Raw genomic sequence first — 22,427 nt, 5'->3', positions numbered from 1 at the left:
AGTCTTAACCACTGGACTGCCAGGGAAGTCCCTCAAAGCTATTTTTGAAGTACAGCCTTATCAGGAATATGTTTCACAGTCATGCCAGATGAATTCATTCATATATATTGTTAAATCATGTAGAAGCTGGCATAAGGATACTTACATTGAAGAACAATGGAGATATTTAAGTCATAAAACAATTAACTTAATCCACAACTCAGAATTAAAAAATAATCTGCTTAACTTCTCTAAAAAATTTGGGACATTTCTAGCAATGTTTATGGTACCAGATTTGGTTTCTGAGACGGATTCTTTCTTTCTTTTTTTTTTTCCCCCCACATCTTTATTGGAGTATAACTGCTTTACAATGGTATGTTAGTTTCTGCTGTATAACAAAGTGAGTCAGCTATACACATACATATATCCCCATATATGTATCTCCTCCCTCTTGCATCTCCCTCCCACCCCTCTCGATGGTCACAAAGCACCGAGCAGGTTCCTTCTTAACACTTTCTGATTCCTCTAGGTTTGGACTGCAGGAACAAGTCTACATTATCCCCATTTCTAACGTGTTATCTTCATGTGAGCTGAGAAGGAACAGAAACTTTACTTTTTAATATTTTAAAATGTATATGATTTTGTGATCTCAAAAAGATCAAAATGAGTTCTCAGAATTCTGAGTAGCATGCCATGTTCCTCCCTTCTGTGTTCACCTAAGTAACTTGTATATCACCTTCTCTTTTTTAAAAATAAGAGACTTTTTATTTTTTGGCCACGTCGAGCAGCTTGCAGGATCTTAGTTGCCTGACCAGGGATCGAACTCGTGCCCTTGGCAGTGAAAGCTCCAAGTCCTAACCACTGTATCACCAGGGAATTCGCTGTATATTACCTTTTAAATGTAAATGATTTAAGTATCTTTTTTCTTAAGGATGTCAACTATTATATTAAAAAAACTTAAGTCTGTCTTTCATAACCAATGATACTGAGAGGATCCTCACACTAAAATCCAAATTTCAACTTGCAATGAAATCCTCAAATTCTGTGTGAATTTAAAACAGAGTTTTGTTTTCCTAGCTGTACATGTATCACTAAATCTCTTCCTTACGGTTGCCTGGGAGAGCTTGCTAACGTCACCTGGAGATTTACTGAAGGTAGATTGAAATGTTTTTATTCTAGAGCATCAGAGGAAATCAACAGTAGTTGAATGAACCTTGCAGGTAAAACCCCTGTGGCCCTGCTTTTTGATTAAATAAAGTACAACACTTTGTTATAAGGAAAAGTGGATGCTGTCAGGTCCTCAGCCACGTAGTCATGATATAGAGGCAAGCTAGACATCACTTAGCCTTCTGTGCTGATAATCTTGAGAAAACAAGGTAGTCTGCTTACCCTGTTACTAATAGTGTGAGCAGTGGACTGAAAATCATCAAACTGGCCCTCTCTGCATGCTGGGGCGACCACGGGTTTCAGAACCCAGGTGGTCAAGAGAGCAAGGGAGAAGCAGGGTTCGCCTGGTACATGCTATGTACCTGGCACTGCGCCAAGATTCCACACCCTTTATTGCTTTTACTCCTGACAACAAGCCTGAAATGCTAGTACAGTAGTTTCAAAAACTGAAGAAAGTACCGGAGATGGAAACAACCTAAGTGTCCATCATCGGATGAATGGATAAAGAAGATGTGGCACATATATACAATGGACTATTACTCAACCATAAAAAGAAATGAAACTGAGCTATTTGTAATGAGGTGGATAGACCTAGAGTCTGTCATACAGTGTGAAGTAAGTCAGAAAGAGAAAGACAAATACCGTATGCTAACACATATATATGGAATTTAAGAAAAAAAAATGTCATGAAGAACCTAGGGGTAAGACAGGAATAAAGACACAGGCCTACTAGAGAATGGACTTGAGGATATGGGGAGGGGGAAGGGTAAGCTGTGACAAAGCGAGAGAGAGGCATGGACATATATACACTAACAAACGTAAGGTAGATAGCTAGTGGGAAGCAGCCACATAGCACGGGGAGATCAGCTCGGTGCTTTGTGACCGCCTGGAGGGGTGGGATAGGGAGGGTGGGAGGGAGACGTAAGAGGGAAAAGATATGGGTATATTTGTATATGTATAACTGATTCACTTTGTTATAAAGCAGAAACTAACACACCATTGTAAAGCAATTATACTCTAATAAAGATGTAAAAAAAAACTGAAGAAAGTAAAAGAGACCAATGCTATTTTCATCAGATACAGTAATGCTAGATGGCATTATGCTTAAAAGCATTTCCATATAAAACTTCGATATACTAAATAGACCCTACTTTGGATCAGACACCCTAAGTAGATTAAAATATATCCAGGTGGGGAGAGCATGATATTTATGGAATGACCACTATGCGGCAGGGAGGAGAGCGGGCACTTAGACGTGTGATGCTGAAAGCAGCTGCCCTCCGAGGAAAGCAGTGCTTTGAAGCAGCCAGATCTGGGCTCAAATCCAGGCTCTTTCACTTTTTTTCTAACTCTGTGGCCCTGGGAAGCTGGTTAACTTTTCTGAACCTCTATTTCCTCAGCTGTAAATTAGACATAATAGTGCAAGATCACTGTGGGAATGAAATGAAATGATGAACTTATGCACCATGCTTATGAATAGTGTATTAGCTTATACGAAATACTCTATATTCATTCAGTCCACAGATTATATTACTATGTTTATGCTTACTGTGTGCTCTTTTAGCCACTGGGATACATCAGGGAACAAAACAAAAAATTTCAATTATTATTAGAGCACAGTGAATAAGAGTGAGCTCTGATATCAGACAACACTGGGTTTGAATCCTGACATTTCCAGCTGGGTGATCTTGGAAGTTTCTTAATCTGTACAATGGGGATAAACCATATTCCGTGGTTGTGGTCATAATGAAATGAAACAATATACTGAATGTTAAAAAAAAAGGATACCAATTAACTTATATACAAAACAGGGACTTCCCTAGCAGTCTAGTGCTTAAGACTCCGAGCTCCCAATGCAGGGGGCACAGGTTCAATCTCTGGTCGGGGAACTAAGATCCCTCAAGCTGCGTATGGCACCGCCTAAGACATTAAATAAATAAACACAAATTTTAAAAAACCAGAAATAGACCCACAGACATAGAAAACAAACTTATGGTTACCAAAGGGGAAAGGGGAGGGTGAGGGATGTTAGGAGGTTGCGATTAACAGATACACATTACTATATATAAAATAGATAACCAACAAGGAGCTACTGTAGCACAGGGAACTCTACTCAATATCTAGTGATACCTATAAGGGAAAAGAATCTGAAAAAGAATGCATATATGTATAACTGAATCACTTTGCTGTACACCTGAAACTAACACAACATTGTAAATCAACTATAGTTGAATTTAAAAAAAAGAAAAAAATATTGAATACTAATCACTCTTTGGCGTGTAGAAAGTGCTCAATAAATGGAAGCAACTGATTAAATTTATTGTTGTTAAATACCCCAACAACCCTGAGCAGATGACGTTGCTGTCATTGCAAGGAAGAGAAAACTGAGGCTGAGTGAGACTAGGTGCCTTGCCTGGGGTTGCAGAGCTGCTTGGGGATGGAGTCTAATTTGAAAGCTTGTGCTCTTTACCGTGGGCTGGCTTCCATGTGAGCACATAGACATTTGCTTGTTCTGTCTCTGTTACCCTGAGACTGGATTATTGTGACCATCTTTTGACAAGTGTCAGATCAGGGGTGTGTAGTGTGTTTTCCTTTGTGTGTCTGTGTTCTGCTTGAGCGATGCCATTTACTTGCACATATAAAGCTGTATCACATCTTGAGTTTACTGTTGTATTCTAAACCCTTCACCTTGTGACGTCTTCTCGGCATCTACTTAGATTGTTCTTTTTACAAGGTGGAAAGTGTTAGGTGGTGAGATGAACAGCAATTTGGAGCAATGTTCTATGGATAATGCATTATAGTCAACTGGATAGTGCGAAGGCTTACTTCTGTATATTTGAACTTGAACCTGGCTCCTCTCACTTTTCTGAGTTGGGACTTTTCCATTGCTACCTATCTCTGATCTATTTCTCATTTCTCTCTTATTGGCCTGTAAATTCATGATGTGATGCCTACACCTTTAAGAAGAATGCATCATGTCAACAACTTGTGGGCCAACAAGAAAGTTGGGTGCATTACTGGGCTTATGGCGTAGTAAATGGTACAATGAGCATTTATTGGGAAGTTGACTGCATCTCATGTGTGAATTTGATGTGTTCACCTCTCTGCTTAACCATAAAAATTGTCTGCAGAAAAAGCTGATATTGCTCTAGAGATGCTAAGTCAAAATTCAGCACTTCCGCTCTTTCCTTGCCCCTGACCCAAATCAAGTTTAATTTTCATTCTTTAGTTGGAAAAACTGAGACATAAATAGCTTCTACTTCCTCCCCTGACTTTTTACTAAAAAGAGAACCATCATCAAGGTAGAAGCTAGTGGGAAGCAGCCGCATAGCACAGGGAGAGCAGCTCGGTGCTGTGACCGCCTGGAGGGGTGGGATAGGGAGGGGGGAGGGGGGGAGACGCAAGCGGGAAGAGAGATGGGAACATATGTATATGTATAACTGATTCACTTTGTTATACAGCAGAAACTAACACACCATTGTAAAGCAATTATACTCCAATAAAGATGTTAAAATGAAAAAAAAAAATAGCCCGTTGCATAGTCTTTGTGATACTGGATTTGGTTAAAGTGATTTATCAAATAAATAACATTTCCTCAATTATAAGACCCCCACATAGTTTGCATTTGTAATATTTGTGAAATTAGGCTGCCCCTAACAACTGATATATCTGTTTAATGTGCTAATATTTTCTTCCATTACAAAAAAAAGCTGTTATTGATAGTGTAACTTAAGATCAGTCGTTTCTTAGACTCACAATACAGAATTAGATATTTCTCTTTTTCTTATCAAGGGTTTACCTCCTTAGAGGGGCAGCTTCCAAAGGGAAACATCTAACAATGTATAGGGCCTTGCCACTTTGGGAGCTTAATCAATTCTAAAATCATCTTGCTGTGTCATACCACAAAAAGCACCAGTCAAGGATTCCCTGGGATAGCGTTTCCTCCTTAGCTCTGAAAGGCTCACTTTGGTGAGCGCCCATATAAAGCACAGACTTCTTTCTTCATACTTCATAGTTGTCCTCATGGCTAGGATGCCTTGCTGGAAGGCAGGGGCCCTACAGTCCCTCAGACCCTAACTCCTTGAGGCTGATTTTCTCTGGCAAGATGAAGCAGAGATCTGAGGTCAACTTTTCAAGATCATCTCATTGCTTTAGACACTTCCTTGCAAGTACTTCTCTAGTTCCTCTGATCAGCAAAAATAATAATGGTGAGAATATCGATTACAATACTCTATATTTATTTTGGCAGATTTATAGCTGTTTACAGTTTTCCAGTGTGTGAGGATTTATATATCTTCAAGAGAAATTTCTGAGGCTGACAGGGCAAGAATTACAGTTCCCGTTTGTAGATGGAACGGTGAAGCTTCTGGATTTGTGACAAACCTATGGAGCATCTAGAAAACGAACCTCAGAAAGTGACGGAGGTGCGGGAGGATGGGTGTGGACTTTGGGCTCACATTTCAGTTCTGCCACTTACTAAAAGGTATCATCCCAGGGGCACTTCCCTGGCAGTCCAGTGGTTGGGACTCCGCTTCCCCTGCAGGGGGCGCACGCCGAGTGGCATGGCCAAATAAAAATAGTACCATCCCAGGGAGCTGCCTTAACTCTCCCAAGAGTTTGCTCATCTGCATAGCTGGGATCATCAAACCGGTGGTTAAGTGCCCAGTGGGACCACAGATGACACCTGCCCCATGGTGAAGCCTCAGTGCCTGGGAGCTATTATTTCCATTATTCTTTTCTAGAAGTCACTTAGCCTAAAGGAACATTCAGCTTAAACCTAGCACTGCTCTAAGACGTAAGATGGTTGAAGAGTTTTGCACACTGAAATAAATTCCATGAACGTTAGTGATATTATTCTGCCATAAGTTTGCACTAGTTGGAATGTAAACTATGCTAGTGAAACAAAGATTCAAGAAGTCAGACTAGCTTTGAGGGAGCTTGGAGTCTTATAACTTATGGCCTGTCCAGAGTTGCAACTGTTAATTAGGTTACTTCCTTAGTTAATTGGCCCCTTTCCCATTTTTAGCCAGAAGGGTTGTCCAACTGTCTGGAGCCAGATGTCTACACAAGAACACATTTCCCTATTTCCAGGAAAGCAAAATGCTCATGGAGGAAGAATTTTCTTAAAAAACGCAGTGGCCAGAAAAAAAAAAGTGTCAGCACAACAATCCAAAGCTCTGCTTTAGATGAGAGAGAACTTGGTTCTCTCTGGCTCAGTCCTCAGAGGTGAATCCCCCAAACTGGATTTTTCATTCTCTTTCTGCCCACCCCTTTAACTGTATAGGACAGACTGCCCTGCTGCGTTTTGCTGGGGGTCGGGGGGAGGCAGAAAGAAAGATTTCTGAGGGTACTTAATTTTCCAGCTCTTTTTCTTAAAATTAATTTTTATTGGAGTATAGTTGCTTTACAATGTTGTGTTAATTTCTACTGTATAGCAAAGTGATTCAGCTCTACATATACACATATCCCCTCTTAAGCTGGCAAGCTGTTTGGACTGATGACACTAATGGGATTAACCCTTTTACTTCAGAAATGCAGGCAGTAAGGAGGGGACCAGAGAGGGAGAGAGGGGCTACCTTTCACCCGGCAGCAAAGGTTGGGCTGAACAAATTCACTGTCATAAGGAGGGACAGAGCGCGCTTGTGCAGATGGCCCTGACCGGCTCTGAGACCTGATTAGGTCCCGCGTGTCAGCAGCTGAGCCACTGCAGAAGCAAGGCCTCCCATCAAACCCATCTCCTGCGAGGACCCCTTCCCCCTTACCCCTGCCCGGTCACTGCAGGTGACAAAACTCCAGACAGCGCACCGCAGCGGGGGGTCTGGGGGCCGCCTCACGTTTCTCTGTCTGCCCTCGGTGCTCGGATTGCAGCCCCTGGGAGTTCTTCCGAGCGGTGTGTGATCCCTTCTTTCCGCAAACGTGCAATGCAGGTGTGTGCACTCAAAACAGCAGCGCAGAAATCACCGCGAAGCCCCCGTGGCGGAGCAGAAGCTTCCTTGGAGGCGGTTCCTTTTTGATTGAAGTCATTGTTTCACATTCAAAGACGTGGATAGGGATGCGTGTAAGTTCCCTCCTGCAGCATTTCCCAAAGTGTAAATTCTACGAGATGGCGGGTGGACAGGGAGTTTGGGAAAAGCGGGGTTAAAAACGTTAAAAGGGGTTTGGGGCGCGTCTGGTCGGTGGGGCGGGCCCCCTGCCCGGCCTCATGCATATTCATCAGCTGCTGCGCCTCCCCGCGTCGCACCGGGAACCCCCTTTTGCTTGGAGTCTTGAGGGACACACTGCTTTAACGCAACGGCCTCTCCTGAAATGAGGAGATAGAGCTCTTAACTGGGCTCAAAGGGGAAATCTGATATGTTAGTGGAAAGACTGAGGTGGTTTATTGTGGTCACTGTTTCATCTTTATTACTTGGGTAAAGCCAGGGTAAAATTCGTATTATGTTACTAACTCCATAAACATAGATTTCCCAATCTCTAGAATGAGCGGATTGAGAAAATGTTACTCTATTAAACAATGCTAGTTGATATGTATTTCACTAATATGATTGAATTTTTACACCTTTAGAAAACTTCATATAATATTTGCCAATGAGAAAGTAAAATCTTTTTTTTAATTGAAGTATAATTGCCTACAACACTGTTAAGTTCCAGGTGCACAACATAGTGATTGGATATGAGAAAATAAAATCTTTTGTCAGACCATTTTGGATTTTGGTTTAGAAAATATGGCCGAACCCATTCGTTGAGCTTATTACATACATAGATTGCTCTGTTCATAGTATCTCAGGGGGTGGGGTATATACAGATGCCAACTCTGAATTTTTAGATACCGACACTGAATTTTCAACAAATTGATTCTTATTTATGCAAAATATCTAAATAATATATTCTATTTTTGTATTAAAATGGTATTCTGTAATATGATCTTGTAGCTTTTTAAAAAATCAATATTTTGTAGTAAAAATGCAAAACTTGCACGAAAGGAATCACCACTTTATCACAGTAATCACCTGGGAAAGGGAAAGAGAGGAATGGAAGGTGTTTTAAGGTCTTAACTGTTATCAGTAATGTTTCATTTCTTTTAAAAATAAGCAATAGGGACTTCCCTTGAGGTCCAGTGGTTAAGACTCCGTGCTTCCATTGCAGGGTCTGTGGGTTTAATCCCTGGTTGGGGAACTAAATTCCCCTATGCTGTGTGGTGCGGCCATAAATAAAATAAAATAAAATAAAGTAAAAATAAGCAAAAGAACTGAAGCTTGTATGGAAAAAAGTTAGTATCTAGGTGGCTGAACAAGGATGTCTTTTGTGCTATTTTTTTTTTTTTTTTGCAGTACTCGGGCCTCTCACTGTTGTGGCCTACTCCCGTTGTGGAGCACAGGCTCCGGATGCGCAGGCTCAGCGGCCATGGCTCATGGGCCCAGCCGCTCCGCGGCATGTGGGATCTTCCCGGACCGGAGCACGAACCCATATCCCCTGTATCGGCAGGCAGACTCTCAACCACTGCGCCACCAGGGAAGCCCTGTGCTATTTTTTATGTAAAAAATTATCTTTTGTCTATACATTTAATGTGTTTCATTATAAAATATGAAATGCAAGAGTACCTGTGAAACTCCCTAAATTTCCAATCAACTGGCTTTAGCTGCATACGTCTAATGCGTTGGTTCTAGTCCCACTGTCAAAGCTCCACACTTGATCTCCTTTGAATAAAGTTTAAAATTAGTTTTACTAATGTGGGCAGCTGTGGCTTTTGTTAGTTCTCCTACACAGACAGACCTAATCAAGCCACAGAGGGGCTCAATGGACACATAAGTTCATTATATCTCAATCTTTTGGCTAAGATTTGCATTTATTATAACTTTATCTTCCTTCATCTTGTAGTGATTCTCTCTAAAAGATTCTCATCTTTCTATTTAAAATTATGTGTTGAGTGACTTTAGCAAGCCAGAGTTCAAGGTCAATTGCTTCTTCATCCTAAAAAAATAGCTATGGCATTAATTTATGGATCAATTAATGTAATTTACTAAATGCTTAAGAGCTATCAGGCACTGTGCTAAGCACTCTTTCTGCTATTATCACGTCTAACCCCACACGAAAAGTATGTGAGAAGTCTTATCACTCCCACTTTGCTGATGAGGAAATGGAGGCCCAGGAAAGTTCTAGAACTTATCCAAGGCCACTGGGCTAGAAATGTGTTCCCATCAGACCTGTGTCCCTTAAAGCCTATATTCTTAGCTACTCTATTGCCTCTAGAGATGCTATTGAGCTCATTATTATTATAATTCTGAGGGACATCCCAATGTCAGCATCAAGTTCCTTCCATTCTAAGACATGTATTTCTCACCACTTCGTAAAGTTATGATATTGGAATGGTCTTTCCACTTGGCACTGGTGGTGGTCCTACCTCTCCATCCACCTGTCCAGCCTAGGCTACTGCTAGGATCAGCAGATTGTTTTACTTTAATCGTGGCCTTGTGGTCATTTAGGAAACAGCCCCTATCCTACAGCATGTCCTTCCTTCTGGCCAAACCAGCTGTGCTCAGCCATCGTTTATTCATATCATGCTGTGTGTATTCTTGGGTAACCTGAGTAGGTAAGTCCTTTTAATTATTTTTCTTCTTTTTATATATAAAAGAGTAATGTTGTTTAGTTGATTCTTTTTTTTTTTTTTTTTTTCACTCGACTGGCTCTTTAAAGACTGAAGGAAGGGTTTTGGGCTTGCCCTGCTGCCACTTACGAAAATTTCACAGTGGTTGAGAACTAATTTCATCAGGAAACATTCTGAGCTTCAGTTAAAATGTAAAATGCTTTCTTTAGCCCCAGGTTAAAATAAAATTTCATTTGCTTTTACTTTTCTGCAATAACACCAACAAGGAGATATTGCCAGGGGCTCGAGGGAAGCCAATTCTATAGCTAAACAAATCGATGGTAAATCTACTTGCCAAATCCTGAACATACCCACTGAATAAGTGTTAGGAACACACACACACACACACACACACACACACACACACACACACCCCTATGGAACCATCCAGGGTAAGGATGAGATTTCCCTAACGGAAATTAATGTCCTACTATTAAGATTCTCACGTTCTCAAACTCCTCACACACAGCAGGTTTGTGTGCACAGTTACAAACCGAAAACACACAGCTTCTTAATTAATAATAACAGGTACCATTTATTGAGTGATGGTATTATTGAATGATGACTATGTGCCTGACCCTGTTCTAAGACCTTTAGCCTAGAAGCTGGCGCCATAACAATCCCCATTGTTCGGATGCAGAAATTGGGGCACAGAGAACGTAAGTCAATTGCCCAAGGTCTCACAACTGGTGCATGGCAGTCTGGTTCCAGAGCTCATTCTCTTTGCCTGTAGACTGTACTGCCTCTGCTGTATATCCAAAGAAAGGTTTCCAGAAAATACTAGACAGACTCTAAACCATGATGATGACAATGATGCTAATTAGGATAATCATTTATTGAGTCTTTGATGGTGTACTCAGGCGCTATGGTAGGTTTTTTTCCCCACACATCTCATATAATCTTCATAATCTAGGGGCTTAGTTTTGATTATTTTTATTTTATAATGAAACCAAGGCTCAGAGAGCTCAGGTAATTTGCCTAAGGTCACAGAACTAGTTATTGTCTGACTTTGGATTCAAATGAGTCTATAGCTAGCGCTCATGCCATTGCCTAGCTTCCACACCCGTGTGAGTTCCTGATTCAGTGAGCAAAGAGAACCAAAATGTTCTTCTCAGCACTGCGATAGCCATTATCAATTTCATTATCACTGATTACCATTAGAACACTTGGTACCTTCCCACCTCAGAGTGAAGCTGCGTGTGATATAATTTTAAAATACTTTAACATCCCTGGGTAAGATATGTGCTTTGTGACTTCGGAATGTATTATTTTGTTAGAATTATTCACTCTTTGGACCAGTGTCTGACTTCTGAATTAACTGCAAATGAATGGCAGGGTTAGAAGGGTATAAAATGTCTGAAGTTGTTCCTCCATATTTGCTCATAACTACTAGTTGGAAAAAAGGAACATAAAAATTCCTTAACTATATCGAAATTTACTGAGATCCAGTAAATGGAAACATAGTCAGATTCCAAGACAAGGAAGCAAAACTACAGTCCCAGGTGGTAGGATTTCTTGAGAGTCTAAGGCCCTAGAGCTTGAAGGAAGATCTGGGCACGTCTCGCTGTGCGGGCATCTGCCCAGCCAAGAAGGCAGACCGAGGACCACCTGCCCTCCGAGCGCGACCCACTAGCTCAGTCTGCCTCATAGGGGTTGAGTCAGAGTTTTGAAGATGAGGCTCTGGTTTAGGAAGGTTAAGTCATTGCCCTAATGTCGTAAGACCAAAAAGAGGTGGAGCCTAAACCCACTCCCAGGCAGGTCTGAAATCGGCCAGGGCTCTTAACTACTGAGTAATCCCACTTAGGTTTCCAGGGAGCAAAGAGAATCTTAGCAGGGGGAAGCAAGGATCAGGGCCTTACTGATAACACAGTGCCCCTGCTTGCAATCATCAGACCTACCGTAGCAAATTATCAGTGGAGTGAAACATGCTTTTCTAACTTAGGTTTAGATTTTAATGTTACTACTCCCAGGTGAACTTGCAAATTAAAAAAAAAATAGTTGATGTCAAGAACTCAAATGAAAGAATCTCTAAATATATTTAGAGTTTTCTCTTTGTATCCTTTCTGGGAAAGCTCCATAGAGATTTCTAAGGAATTGAAAATGGGCTGCATGTAGTAATCTTAGTTTACATGGTATTTTGAACATGGCGATTGCATTAACCTGATTCCAATGTATTCTTACCTTTTGTACCACATTAACACAAGCCAAAGGAGTATACACACACACACACACACACACACACACACACACACACACACACACAGCCCAAATAATATTTGCCTTTTGGGGGATATAATTTGACTACTTTGTAAGGTTCAGATAGGTATCTTTGTGCCAAGAGGTGCAGGGCATGCACCTTCTTCTGGGAAGATGATGGTGTTTATATTACAAAGATTTAAAAAAACCTATAGTGCTGCATCAATGTGGCCAATTCCTCTACTTTGGAAATGGGAGCATCTTGGTCTCTTCTTGCACTAGGAAGGGGACACGATGCCATTGGGATGTGTCTAAAACTCTCAGACAAGACTTTATAAGTGGCCATGATTGATTTCTCTGTTAAGTTTGTTTTACTTTAGGAGGTTTGTGTACCATATCAAATCAACTATTGTAACACAGTTTCAAAAATAGAAAAATTAAGGTTAAAATCAACTCTTAATGTATGCAGAGTGCCAATCAAGCTTCAACTTTGAAGCCCATTTCCTTAGGGGTTCTTGTGGGCTGGGAGCCCCTGGGATGGGGGCTGGCCAAGGCCACACAAAGCAGAGGTTGTAACTCTAGCCCCTGAGAAGAAGGTGGATTTGTAACCGGCAAAAATGATCAGCCATTAAATCATCAGAAGAAAAAACTAATAATTCCTTCTAAACAATAAAGGATTTTCTTCATCACAAATACTCAAGAGGTGGGGCACAGTAGTACATTTTACTTGGACATGGAAACAAGAAAAACCAGAGGGAAATACACATCAATGTTATGCTGTCTATCCTGAACTCTTAAAATGTACATTTCAAGGGTCGGCGCCTGGCAGGAAGGAAACAGCGTGTTCTATTTGGGGCACAACTCCAGGAAACAGCTACCAGGACAGACCTGATCTGAGTATGGCGTATAGATATTAGAACCAACATTTCCTCCACATCAATACCCTATCCCTCCAGAAATCTTAATAGGCTTTTGAGAGCCTCCATTTAGAGCTGGCTGCATAAAATGATCCTTTGATGAAAAGGGATTGGAACAAGGGTTAAAGTCGACATTGAAAGGTGACCGTGGAGGGCACGGTATTCATACATCCCTCCTTTAATATGTGTGGTGTGCACCTGTGATAAGATGATTCATTACCTGGGTCCGCTCTTTGACAAGCTCCATCGTTCAGGCCTCAAGGGTTCTGATGGGACAATCCTGCACCCACCCAGGAAATACAACAAGATCCACTTTTTTCCCCCCCTGGGATGTGGATGGAGCCGGTTTAGCTTATAATGCATCTCTATTTACTCTTTATGTAAAATAAAGCAAGGTTCAAGACACCTCAATTCCTGTTCCCCCAGAGCAGGCCAAGCATAGAGGAGTAACCTCACTGCTGGGTAAGTAACCTGGGAGGAGAAATCTCGGCAAGCTTGCAAGCTCCTTCTCTCTTGTGTTTCATCATCAGAAACAGCAACATTTGAGAACCAGGTGCCCTACCCAGCGAGGCTGGGCTCTGTGTCAGGCCTTTGAATGGAGGGCACCCCTGACACCATCAGCTTCAACCTCTTTGGCTCTGCACGCAGCTATCAGGTTTACTGGGGTCTTGAAGAGGGACCACCTTCATCAAGAAGCCCCATCAGCATCTTGGTGGTCGCGATGCGGGCACAAGAGCAATGTGAGGGAACAGACGTGCCTGATGGTGACATGAGCAAGGTTTAATGGCCCTAGCAGGCTGAAGTAAATCTACAAGCACACGAGAGACCGCTGAGGGCTAGTGAGAATCAGCAAGTGGCTGGGCACGTCGGCGACTGGCGGTTTTGGGATAACTCTAACTCGCGCCTTTTCTTTTTTACCTTTACAGGACATCCTGAATTGTTTCCCATCACCTCCGCATACATCCAGAAATAGCTTTCTTAAGGTTAATTTAAAAATCTTAGAGCAATTAGGGAAGGAAACTTACCAGTCTCCTCCAATACCCAAATTTCCAAAAAATGAAAAAATAAAAAAAAGCAAAATGGAAATCTTACTTGTAAAATGTAACTGATTTTTCTTAGAAAGAGTCTCCCAATCCTGAAAAGTAATTTCTTCAATTAAGGTCATAACATGAGTCATCGTATAGAAATAAAACCAAAATAAAACTTAGTAGACATTCCAGGGGAAGGAAAAAAATCTTGCCTCTAAATTAGAGAAACACCTCCCAACCCTTCTCTTCTTGACGTTGCTGGTCAACATTATTTATTTGCCTTGTACAGCTGCGGTTACATATCACTGTCATGCAAAAGAAATTCATTTCTTTTCCAAGTTCAATCTGCCATAAAAATTCACTCTTGTTCCCATCTCCCACTCACCTGTCCTTGTGCATTAGTAACTAGTTGACCCGTGACCCCCTGCAGACTGGAGAGGGCATTGCCAAAGGCCTGTGAACTTGCTATGGAGCCCATGGCTGCTGCTGCTGCAGCCGCTGCAGCCTGACTTGCTAGTGGATTATTAACCAGCTGCAAAGAGAGAAAAGATCAGGGTGAAACCACCAAGACACGCACAGCACATGGAAACAACATTCACTTGTGGGGGGAAAGTTATCGCTCCAAATGGCTCATGCAAAGGGCCTGGGGAACATTCCCTCTGAAGCTGTAGGGTTTGGGAAAGGTTGGAAATGAGGTTGGAAGGGAAATATTCTCCATCAACACTGGGCTGCTTAATGGAGCCTGGGTTTGGGAGTCGCCCCAGGAGGGAGGGAGGTGGGCCCCAGGGGCGAGGTGGGACCTTAGGATCTTCCCAGGTGGAGAAATAATTTTGGAGAAGTCCCTGGGTTTTGTTTGCTAGACTAAATAAAACTTGGAGAAAAGGTCTTCTTTGCTTGAGGCAACCAGACTGAATGTGGGATTAAAACAGGATGGGAGTAGGGGTGGAGGAGAGGAAGAGATTTTAGGGATTTATGCAAATGAGTTTATCATTTTCATTTGTGAATTGCAGTTTCATATCTGGTAAGGCAGACGCCTCACCCCACGTCCTTCTCCAAGGATTAAGGAAATCAAAGTCAGGAGAAATAGAAATCTCCAGCCTCTGTGCTCTCAGAGGCTAAGTCTAGGGTTGGGACTTTTGGGGGGGGCTCACTTGAACCATGGAATTCAAGGTCAAGGACAAAGGTCCCCTGGTGAATGGTCAGGTTGACATCAGCTTGCTGTTTTAGCTCATATACGGCCTTCCCTTGGCCTCTTTGCTGGGACAAGAGTGAGCTAGGGAGGAATTTGACAGGGGAATAGTGGCGGGGCGGGGTGGGGGGAATGGGGGGTGGAGAGAGCCACCCAAGGAGGAGGTTATGGCTGCCAAATTTTGTTTTTCTGTGGAGGCCAATTCAATATTCTTTATCCTGCCAATTTTCCACGTCACAGGTTTTCAGGCCTTCTGACCATGAGGCAGAAGTGTAGCTTGAACTAAAATCTGCATTTAGGTTAATGACTAGATATAAATGCAAGAAACATTTAAACTATTTTCACAGTAATGGTTTTGATACATGAATTTCATTTGTATTTATTCCAGGGTGTTATTTTTTCCCATATAGTTCCTCTCAAGTACAGCAATTGTTGTGTATAATAATGCATTTTCCATCACCAGTTCCCACATCCATGAAATTCCTGCATTTAGCAGAAACCTGCCAAGACTAAGACTTGGTAGAAAAAATTTAATGCCATACTTAATTCAAGTCCTAGAAGCTCTTTTAAAGATGCCTCTTTTTTTTTTTTAACTTTCTTCTTTACTTTCTCTTTACTGTCTCAGTTTCTTGTCTTTTTCTTTCTTTTCCTTTCTCCCCCCTCTTCCTCTCAAAACATATTTTATTACTTAATTCCTTTGGAAATTTGCCTAGAGTTTATGTCATCTGATGAGGATGGAAATACTAATTGTCAGAGGAAATATCAAAAAGGACAAGAATTTAATAATTCTCCCCCCCATTAATGTGATATCCTTATCTTATTGGTTTCTTTATTCTTTTATAACGAAATTTCACAGCACTAGTTCTACAGTCATTCCATTGACCCAGCACATTTTTTTTAGCAATGAAAATCCACTTTCAGCTCATTACATTATGTGTCTTTTGCCTTTATCTCTCTCCTAAAAGATAATGATTTTCTTTTTAAGGAGAAAAAAAAAATTCTCATTCATTAGCCTAAAGAGAAACCCTGTCTTATCCCAGATTACCACCATGGGATTTAAAATTCAGGTTGGCCTTGATCTTGGTTTTCTGAGGATATTTGTACAGTGTATAAGAGGCAAGTAATGGTATATGCTGAATGGAAACTCTCCTTGTTTTTGGCTTGACTCCCTAAAGTGGAAGAGTTTATAGTGTGTTCTTTTTTTTTCACTTCCAAAGTGAGAAGACCACTTGAGGAATACCTTCCCCAAATGGCCAGGATGGACACTGCCCAGTGGTACACAATTCTCAGGTCACGTGCCGGTTGCTATGTTTACGTTTCTTTTCATGCAATACGAGCTGAAATCATAATGAAATTCCTGAATTTCAGGGAGCTCTCAAACCAAGCTTCTTAATCTCAAAGAAAGATTAAATTATGTGCAATTTGGTTCTAATGTTGAATATGCAATTTTGTCCACGAATTTTGAGTGAAACATTTAAATCAGTACCTACAGAATGCTTTCTAAAGAAGATAAGACAATGCTTCCTATTTAATGAAGAGAAAATATTTTTAAAAATTGGAAGACATTTCCCTGACATCTAGGTCAATCAAAAATTCACATAGGAAATTTTGGAATTACTCTCTGGATACAATACAATAGTGTAGATGAGAATTCCCAACATTTAGGACACTAGTGTGTTGTTCAGCAATAGTCCCATGTAGTCACAATAAATTCAGGTATTATATGAAGGATAAACTGTTGTTCTGAATATAAAACAAAGCACCTACTTAAAATCAGCCTCTGGGCCTTTGTGTTATGGGGCCAGGAATGGGAATACTTCTACTGTTTTGAAAGATTGCTTCAGCGACCATGGATGTACAGATTTTATTTTTTAAACGTTTACTTTCTCTATATCCCGGTCCTAGATTGAAATCCAATCTGTTCCTGTTTTTGCAGCCTTTCTCTCTTAATGAAGCAAATGCCAACTCGATGGCTCTCTTACTTGCATCCCTAGGTCTTTGTGAAGGGTGCAGGGCTCTGGGGAGATGCCTTGCTGGCCTCTGGAAGCAGAGTTGGAAGTGAAGGCAGGGGAGTGAGTGGTACATACAGAGACCAGGTACAAGTCAATCTGTAAGCTGACAGCGTTTCAGATGGACCGTTGGTGTTGTCGATGGATGCAGCTTCCTAAATATCTTTTGGCTTTTCTGTCTGGAACTGCCAAGGCAGGGATGTAATATGCATTAAGATACGTGGCAGGAACGGTCAGGAAACCATAAGTGTTCTCTTCATCACCTTGGGTCATGTCACTCTGTATTGTCCCCAGTCATGTCCTATTAGCAGTGTTCCTCTCAATACTCCTTCTTGATTGGAGACTCGGGGGAGATTTGGACAGTGGGGAGCCCAGGCACAATAAATGCATATAATGAGCATGTTAACGTTCTAGGACCAACTGGATGTTTTGAAGGCACTGCCAAGCGTATGCCTTCAGATCTTTCATTGCCAATGTACCTAACCAGCAAAGGATGGCCCAAATGAGGTCTGACTGTGCTACATACTTGTGTTTGCAATAGACCAGTTCGAAAGACATGCTGCATTCTGGTGCACGCTTGTTTATAAATGTGGTAGCTCTCAAAGCAGGATTTGCATAGAGAGTCCTCATGTCACATCCAAATGGATTCTGGGCCCTGAATACATCAAGCTATAGTTCTATAAGTCTCAGATAGTCTAAAAACCTACTAATAGAAACACTAATTCCTTAAGACAGCCCCCTGAATTTTTGAGAATAAAAATAACAGGATAATAAAACAAAAATAGTTTTGTACCGGTAAGCAAAGGCTTCAAGCCTCACAGAGCCTGGTCTATCCATTCATGCAGTTGAGGGCATCCGCTCTGAAACCAGACTGCCTTGGCTTGTGACTTGAAGTAAACCATGCTTCCTACTCTCATAGGTTAAATGGGTGTAAACAGGGCACCCCTGTTCACAGAGTTATGATGAGAATTAGACGAGATAACATATGCGAAAAAGTTTTGGAATGATACTTGGCGCATATCGTGTTCTAAAACAGTGCTATAGCTATTATCCTCGGAGTTCATAGTGTGCAGCAGGATTCTGAACTGATTAATTTATCAGAATTAGAACTCACCTCCACAAATATCTTTTTACTCTGGAAGTAATGTGAACACAGTAACTGTAGTCTCCATTTTTATACTTTAAATTGTACTTTCTAATTTTATTTTGCTTATTTTAAAACAGTAGCTTGAAGAAAGCGATTAGCTAAGTAATGTGATTGTTAGATGAGATGAGTTGTATAATTGAAAAGATAAATATGGGGTTTAAAGATATTTCAGACTGGAGGACATCTGAAAGAAGTAGTTAAAGCATGACATCACCTGCTGGCCTCTCGTATTTGATCACGTATAGAGAAATGTATAGAGAAAGCAGTGTTTTGATTCTGAGGCCAGGGTAGGTAGGTGGCAGAACAGCAAGAGAAGACCTTTTTTTTTTTCTGGTCTGTTTTATCTCATGCTTAGTTTACAACATTTGTTAGGGTTCCAGAAGGACACCCATTTTGCAGTTTAATTCCTGCCTCATGTCAAACTATGGTGAATGAGTCTATCCCACAGTTGTTAATTTGATAGTGAAGGCATGCAGGAAGTAGATTCATAAAAAACATTTCCCTTGGGATTTGCAATGGTTGATTTCTCCATTCACGTATCGATAGGGATATTGGGTAGTCATCTCATAATGAGAATAAATCCATATTCCCAAATCCATAGGGCTCTATGCACATCCTTATTATCTGTGGACACTAAATGGTGATGGAAAGAAAAACTCTGATACAGTTTCTTCAAGGAGGACTCTTAGATGGTGTCATCTGTGTGACGTCACATAAATGTCACCAGAGATAATGTGGTGGGGTATCCAAATCTAGCCCCGTCTTCTCTTTCTCTGAAAGACTCACATTCTACAGCCTGCTAAAGAATTCAGGTTTCTTGAATCTGAGCCTTAGTAGTCACAATATTGTTCATGAAAATTTGCTGATTACATTATTCTATTAGTATAAATCTTATTTACAAAACTACGGCAGCATAACGCAGCACTGTGGCTGTAGTGTTATATTCTATGTCTATGTCTTTGTACCAGGAGGACCTTATGAATGCAGCCGGCTCAAACCTTTCTTTGGAGCATAATTGCTCATGATCTATAGTTTTATCATTCTCCTCATGAGCTATGTGAGTTTTATAGAATATGGATTTTGGAGCAGCTCTTTTTGCTACTAACTTTTCAATTTAAAACTCCGAAACTGTGGTATCATTTGTTTTTAAATGAGGATGTTCATGAACACATTCATCACAATTCATTCCCCATTTAAGGTCTGAAATGACTTGCAGTGGCTGCCTAGAAACAGGAGGGCAAATGTGGCTCTTCATTTCCATACACTAGGTCCTTGACTTTTCTTATACTGCAAAACGTGTTTCTTGGTTCCTTGGGACTCTTTTAACCAAATCAGTCTTTCCACTTCTTACCCTCAAGGCTTCCCTTAAAGGTCAAGGAAATACCGGTAGACAAATTCTGGAAGGGCGGCCATATTCATCTCAATGACCCACCCGATGTGTGTTCTATCCTACCAGGTTCTTCCCTTTGATCTCATGATTATTATGTGTTATGAAACCCTCATCACAGCAATCAGTTTTGTGAGTTTTATTTTATTTTTTAATTTTAATGTTTATTTTTGGCCTCACTACGTGGCATGCGGGATCTTAGTTCCTTGACCAGGGATCAAACCTGTGCCCCCTGCAGTGGGATCGTGGAGTCTTAACCACTGGACCTCTGGAGAAGTCTCAGTTTTATGAGTTTTAATATTGAGTCAAGCTTTGCTGCTTGCTCTCTGCCCACTTCCCTGAAGAGATGGCAACGTGCTACATGCTGCCCGTCCAACTCTCTACCAACCAAAAGTCTCCATTTCCATGGCTGAGACGTCTCAGCCTGGAGTGCATGAGATGTGCCGTGATGACTCTCAGATACTGCAACGTCCTAAAATACCTTCGAGTCATCAACGTAAAGTCACATGGATTTCAGTCTAGTCTCAAAATGAATTATATTTAATTTATTTTAATTTTCTGGCCAACTGTAGTATAGTAATTTTCTATTAATGCTCCAGTAACTTTCTATCAACACCCAGCTACACTGGCTAACAGAGGAATTTTGTAAATGACCTAAAGTCTGAGGTTGAGTTTCCCAGAAACAGGATGGAGGGGGAAGGGAGGAATTCCAATCTAGCAGGGGCTCTGGAGTGTGAGTTCCCACTCCCGAGGCAAGGAGGCTGGGTGTCCACACTCAACACCTGACAGTCCCAGTTCACATCTGTGGGGTGGAGGAGAGGCTTGGGACTCAAATCCCTGGGTACTGTTGGCTCTTTGCTCTTGGGACAAAGTGGAGTGTTTGGAAGAAGAGCTGCTCGTGCTGGTTTTTGAAAGCCCCCCAAGACGGGGGCAACTTACAGAAAAGAAGGATTCCAAGGGATCTGGGTGGAACTTGAACAATTATGGCTACAAGGCAAATGTCACTCCCTTTCACTCATTTAGGTCTTAACCCTGCAAACCTTTATTCAGGACCCACTATGTTTTGGGCACAGTGTGAGAAAGATGGTGTGAATGACAGAGTGACATGTTCCCTACCCTCTGGGGACTTATAGTCAAAGAGGGAAAGAGATCTGGTAGGAAGAGATGGGAGGTAGGAAAAGATGAGCTGTCCAGGGAGCAGTATCCAGACCTGGAGGGGGTGGCAGTCTGGTGTGGGGTCAGTGAGAGAAGAGGTGGTGGGTTCAAAGAGACCTGGAAGGGCATCTCTGATTCGGTCTCTGTCTACCTTGTGCTCGCTCAGAGTTGCACAGAAATGTGACTGGCAATGAATGAACCATTCTATCTGAAAAGGGAAAGGGGAGCAGCACAGTGTAAGAATTAAGAGCTTGCATTCTGGAACTAGATTGCCTGGGTTCCAATCATGAAGCTGCCAGTAACTTGCTGTACCTTTCTGCTAAGGTCTGAATGTTTGTGCACCTGCTCCCTCCAATTCGTATGTTGAAATCTTAACCCCCAAAGATGATGGTATTAGGAGATGGGGCCTCTGGGAGGTGCTTAAGTCACAGGGGTGGAGCCCTCACGGATGGGATTAGTGCCCTTATGAAAAGAGACCCCATAGAGATCTTTAGCCCCTTTCACCACATGAGGACACAGTGAGAAAGCACTGTGAATCAGGAGAGGGCTCTCAACAGAACTCAACCATGCTGGTGCCTTCCTCTTGGACTTCCCAGCTTCCAGAACTGTGAGAAATAAATTTTTGGTTTATTAAGCCACGCAGTCTGTGGTGTTTTGTTATAGCAGCCTGAAAGGACTAAAACACTTTCTGTGTCTCAGTTTTTTCAATGTTCGTAAACTGGGGATAATAATAGGAGTAATGATGTAATGGGGATGCTGTGAAAAATACATGAGTTAATATATGCAAAATACTAGAAGAGTTCCTGGCATATGGTAAGCACTATGCAAATTTTGCTATAGTAATTTTTATTCCTTCCAGGAACTTCTGGCCACACTATTGTTTAGGTTTGCATCCCCTCTGCCCCTCACTCCCTTGAGGGGAGTCACAATGGGACTTTTTGCAGATCCTCAACTACCCTGGGGTGTTTGCACTTGCTGTTTCTACATCTGCAACCCTTTCTCATTCACATCTCTCTTCTCCCAGGTCACCTCCATAGAGACACGTTTCTTGACTACTTTATCTAAAAAGCACTCCCTTTCTTTTAAAGATTCATGCCAAAACATGTACAAGGAAATGATACAATGTCAGGGATTCATTCTGAAATAATCTACGCAGTGGGGAGAAGGGTGGGGATATAGAAGAGCGTCTGGTGTTGATCACTGTAGAACCTAGGTGGTGGATATATATGGTTCATTATGCTATTTTTTATTTTTATTTATTTATTTTTTTGCGGTACGCGGGCCTCTCACTGTTGTGGCCTCTCCCGTTGCGGAGCACAGGCTCTGGACGCACAGGCTCAGCGGCCATGGCTCACGGGCCCAGCCGCTCCGCGGCATGTGGGATCTTCCCGGACCAGGGCACGAACCCGTGTCCCCTGCATCGGCAGGCAGACTCTCAACCACTGCGCCACCAGGGAAGCCCCTCATTATGCTATTTTTTCTACTTTTACATGTGCTTGCAATTTTCCGTAATACAAAGTTTAAAAAAAATTCCCTTTCACTCTCCATCTAGTTTTCTCATGTATTTCACAGCACTTGTAGAGTCTAATATTACATTAGCCATTTGTGTATT

At 41.6% G+C, this 22,427-nt stretch overlaps 1 protein-coding gene across 1 annotated transcript in view; it reads right to left on the bottom strand.

The window, feature by feature from the left end:
• Window positions 1-22,427, bottom strand: part of POU6F2 (POU class 6 homeobox 2) — a 450,196-nt gene that overhangs the window by 37,687 nt on the left and 390,082 nt on the right. The window contains exon 6 of the mRNA XM_030871170.2: window positions 14,314-14,460. Within this exon, the coding sequence (XP_030727030.1) occupies window positions 14,314-14,460 (147 nt within the window). The remainder of the gene's footprint in view (window positions 1-14,313; window positions 14,461-22,427) is intronic.

This window comes from Globicephala melas, chromosome 9 (assembly GCF_963455315.2).
Source record: "Globicephala melas chromosome 9, mGloMel1.2, whole genome shotgun sequence".
NCBI classification, from domain to species: domain Eukaryota; kingdom Metazoa; phylum Chordata; class Mammalia; order Artiodactyla; family Delphinidae; genus Globicephala; species Globicephala melas.
The sequence above is the reverse complement of the archived record's forward strand: the minus strand, read 5'-3'. Positions and strand labels throughout refer to the sequence as shown.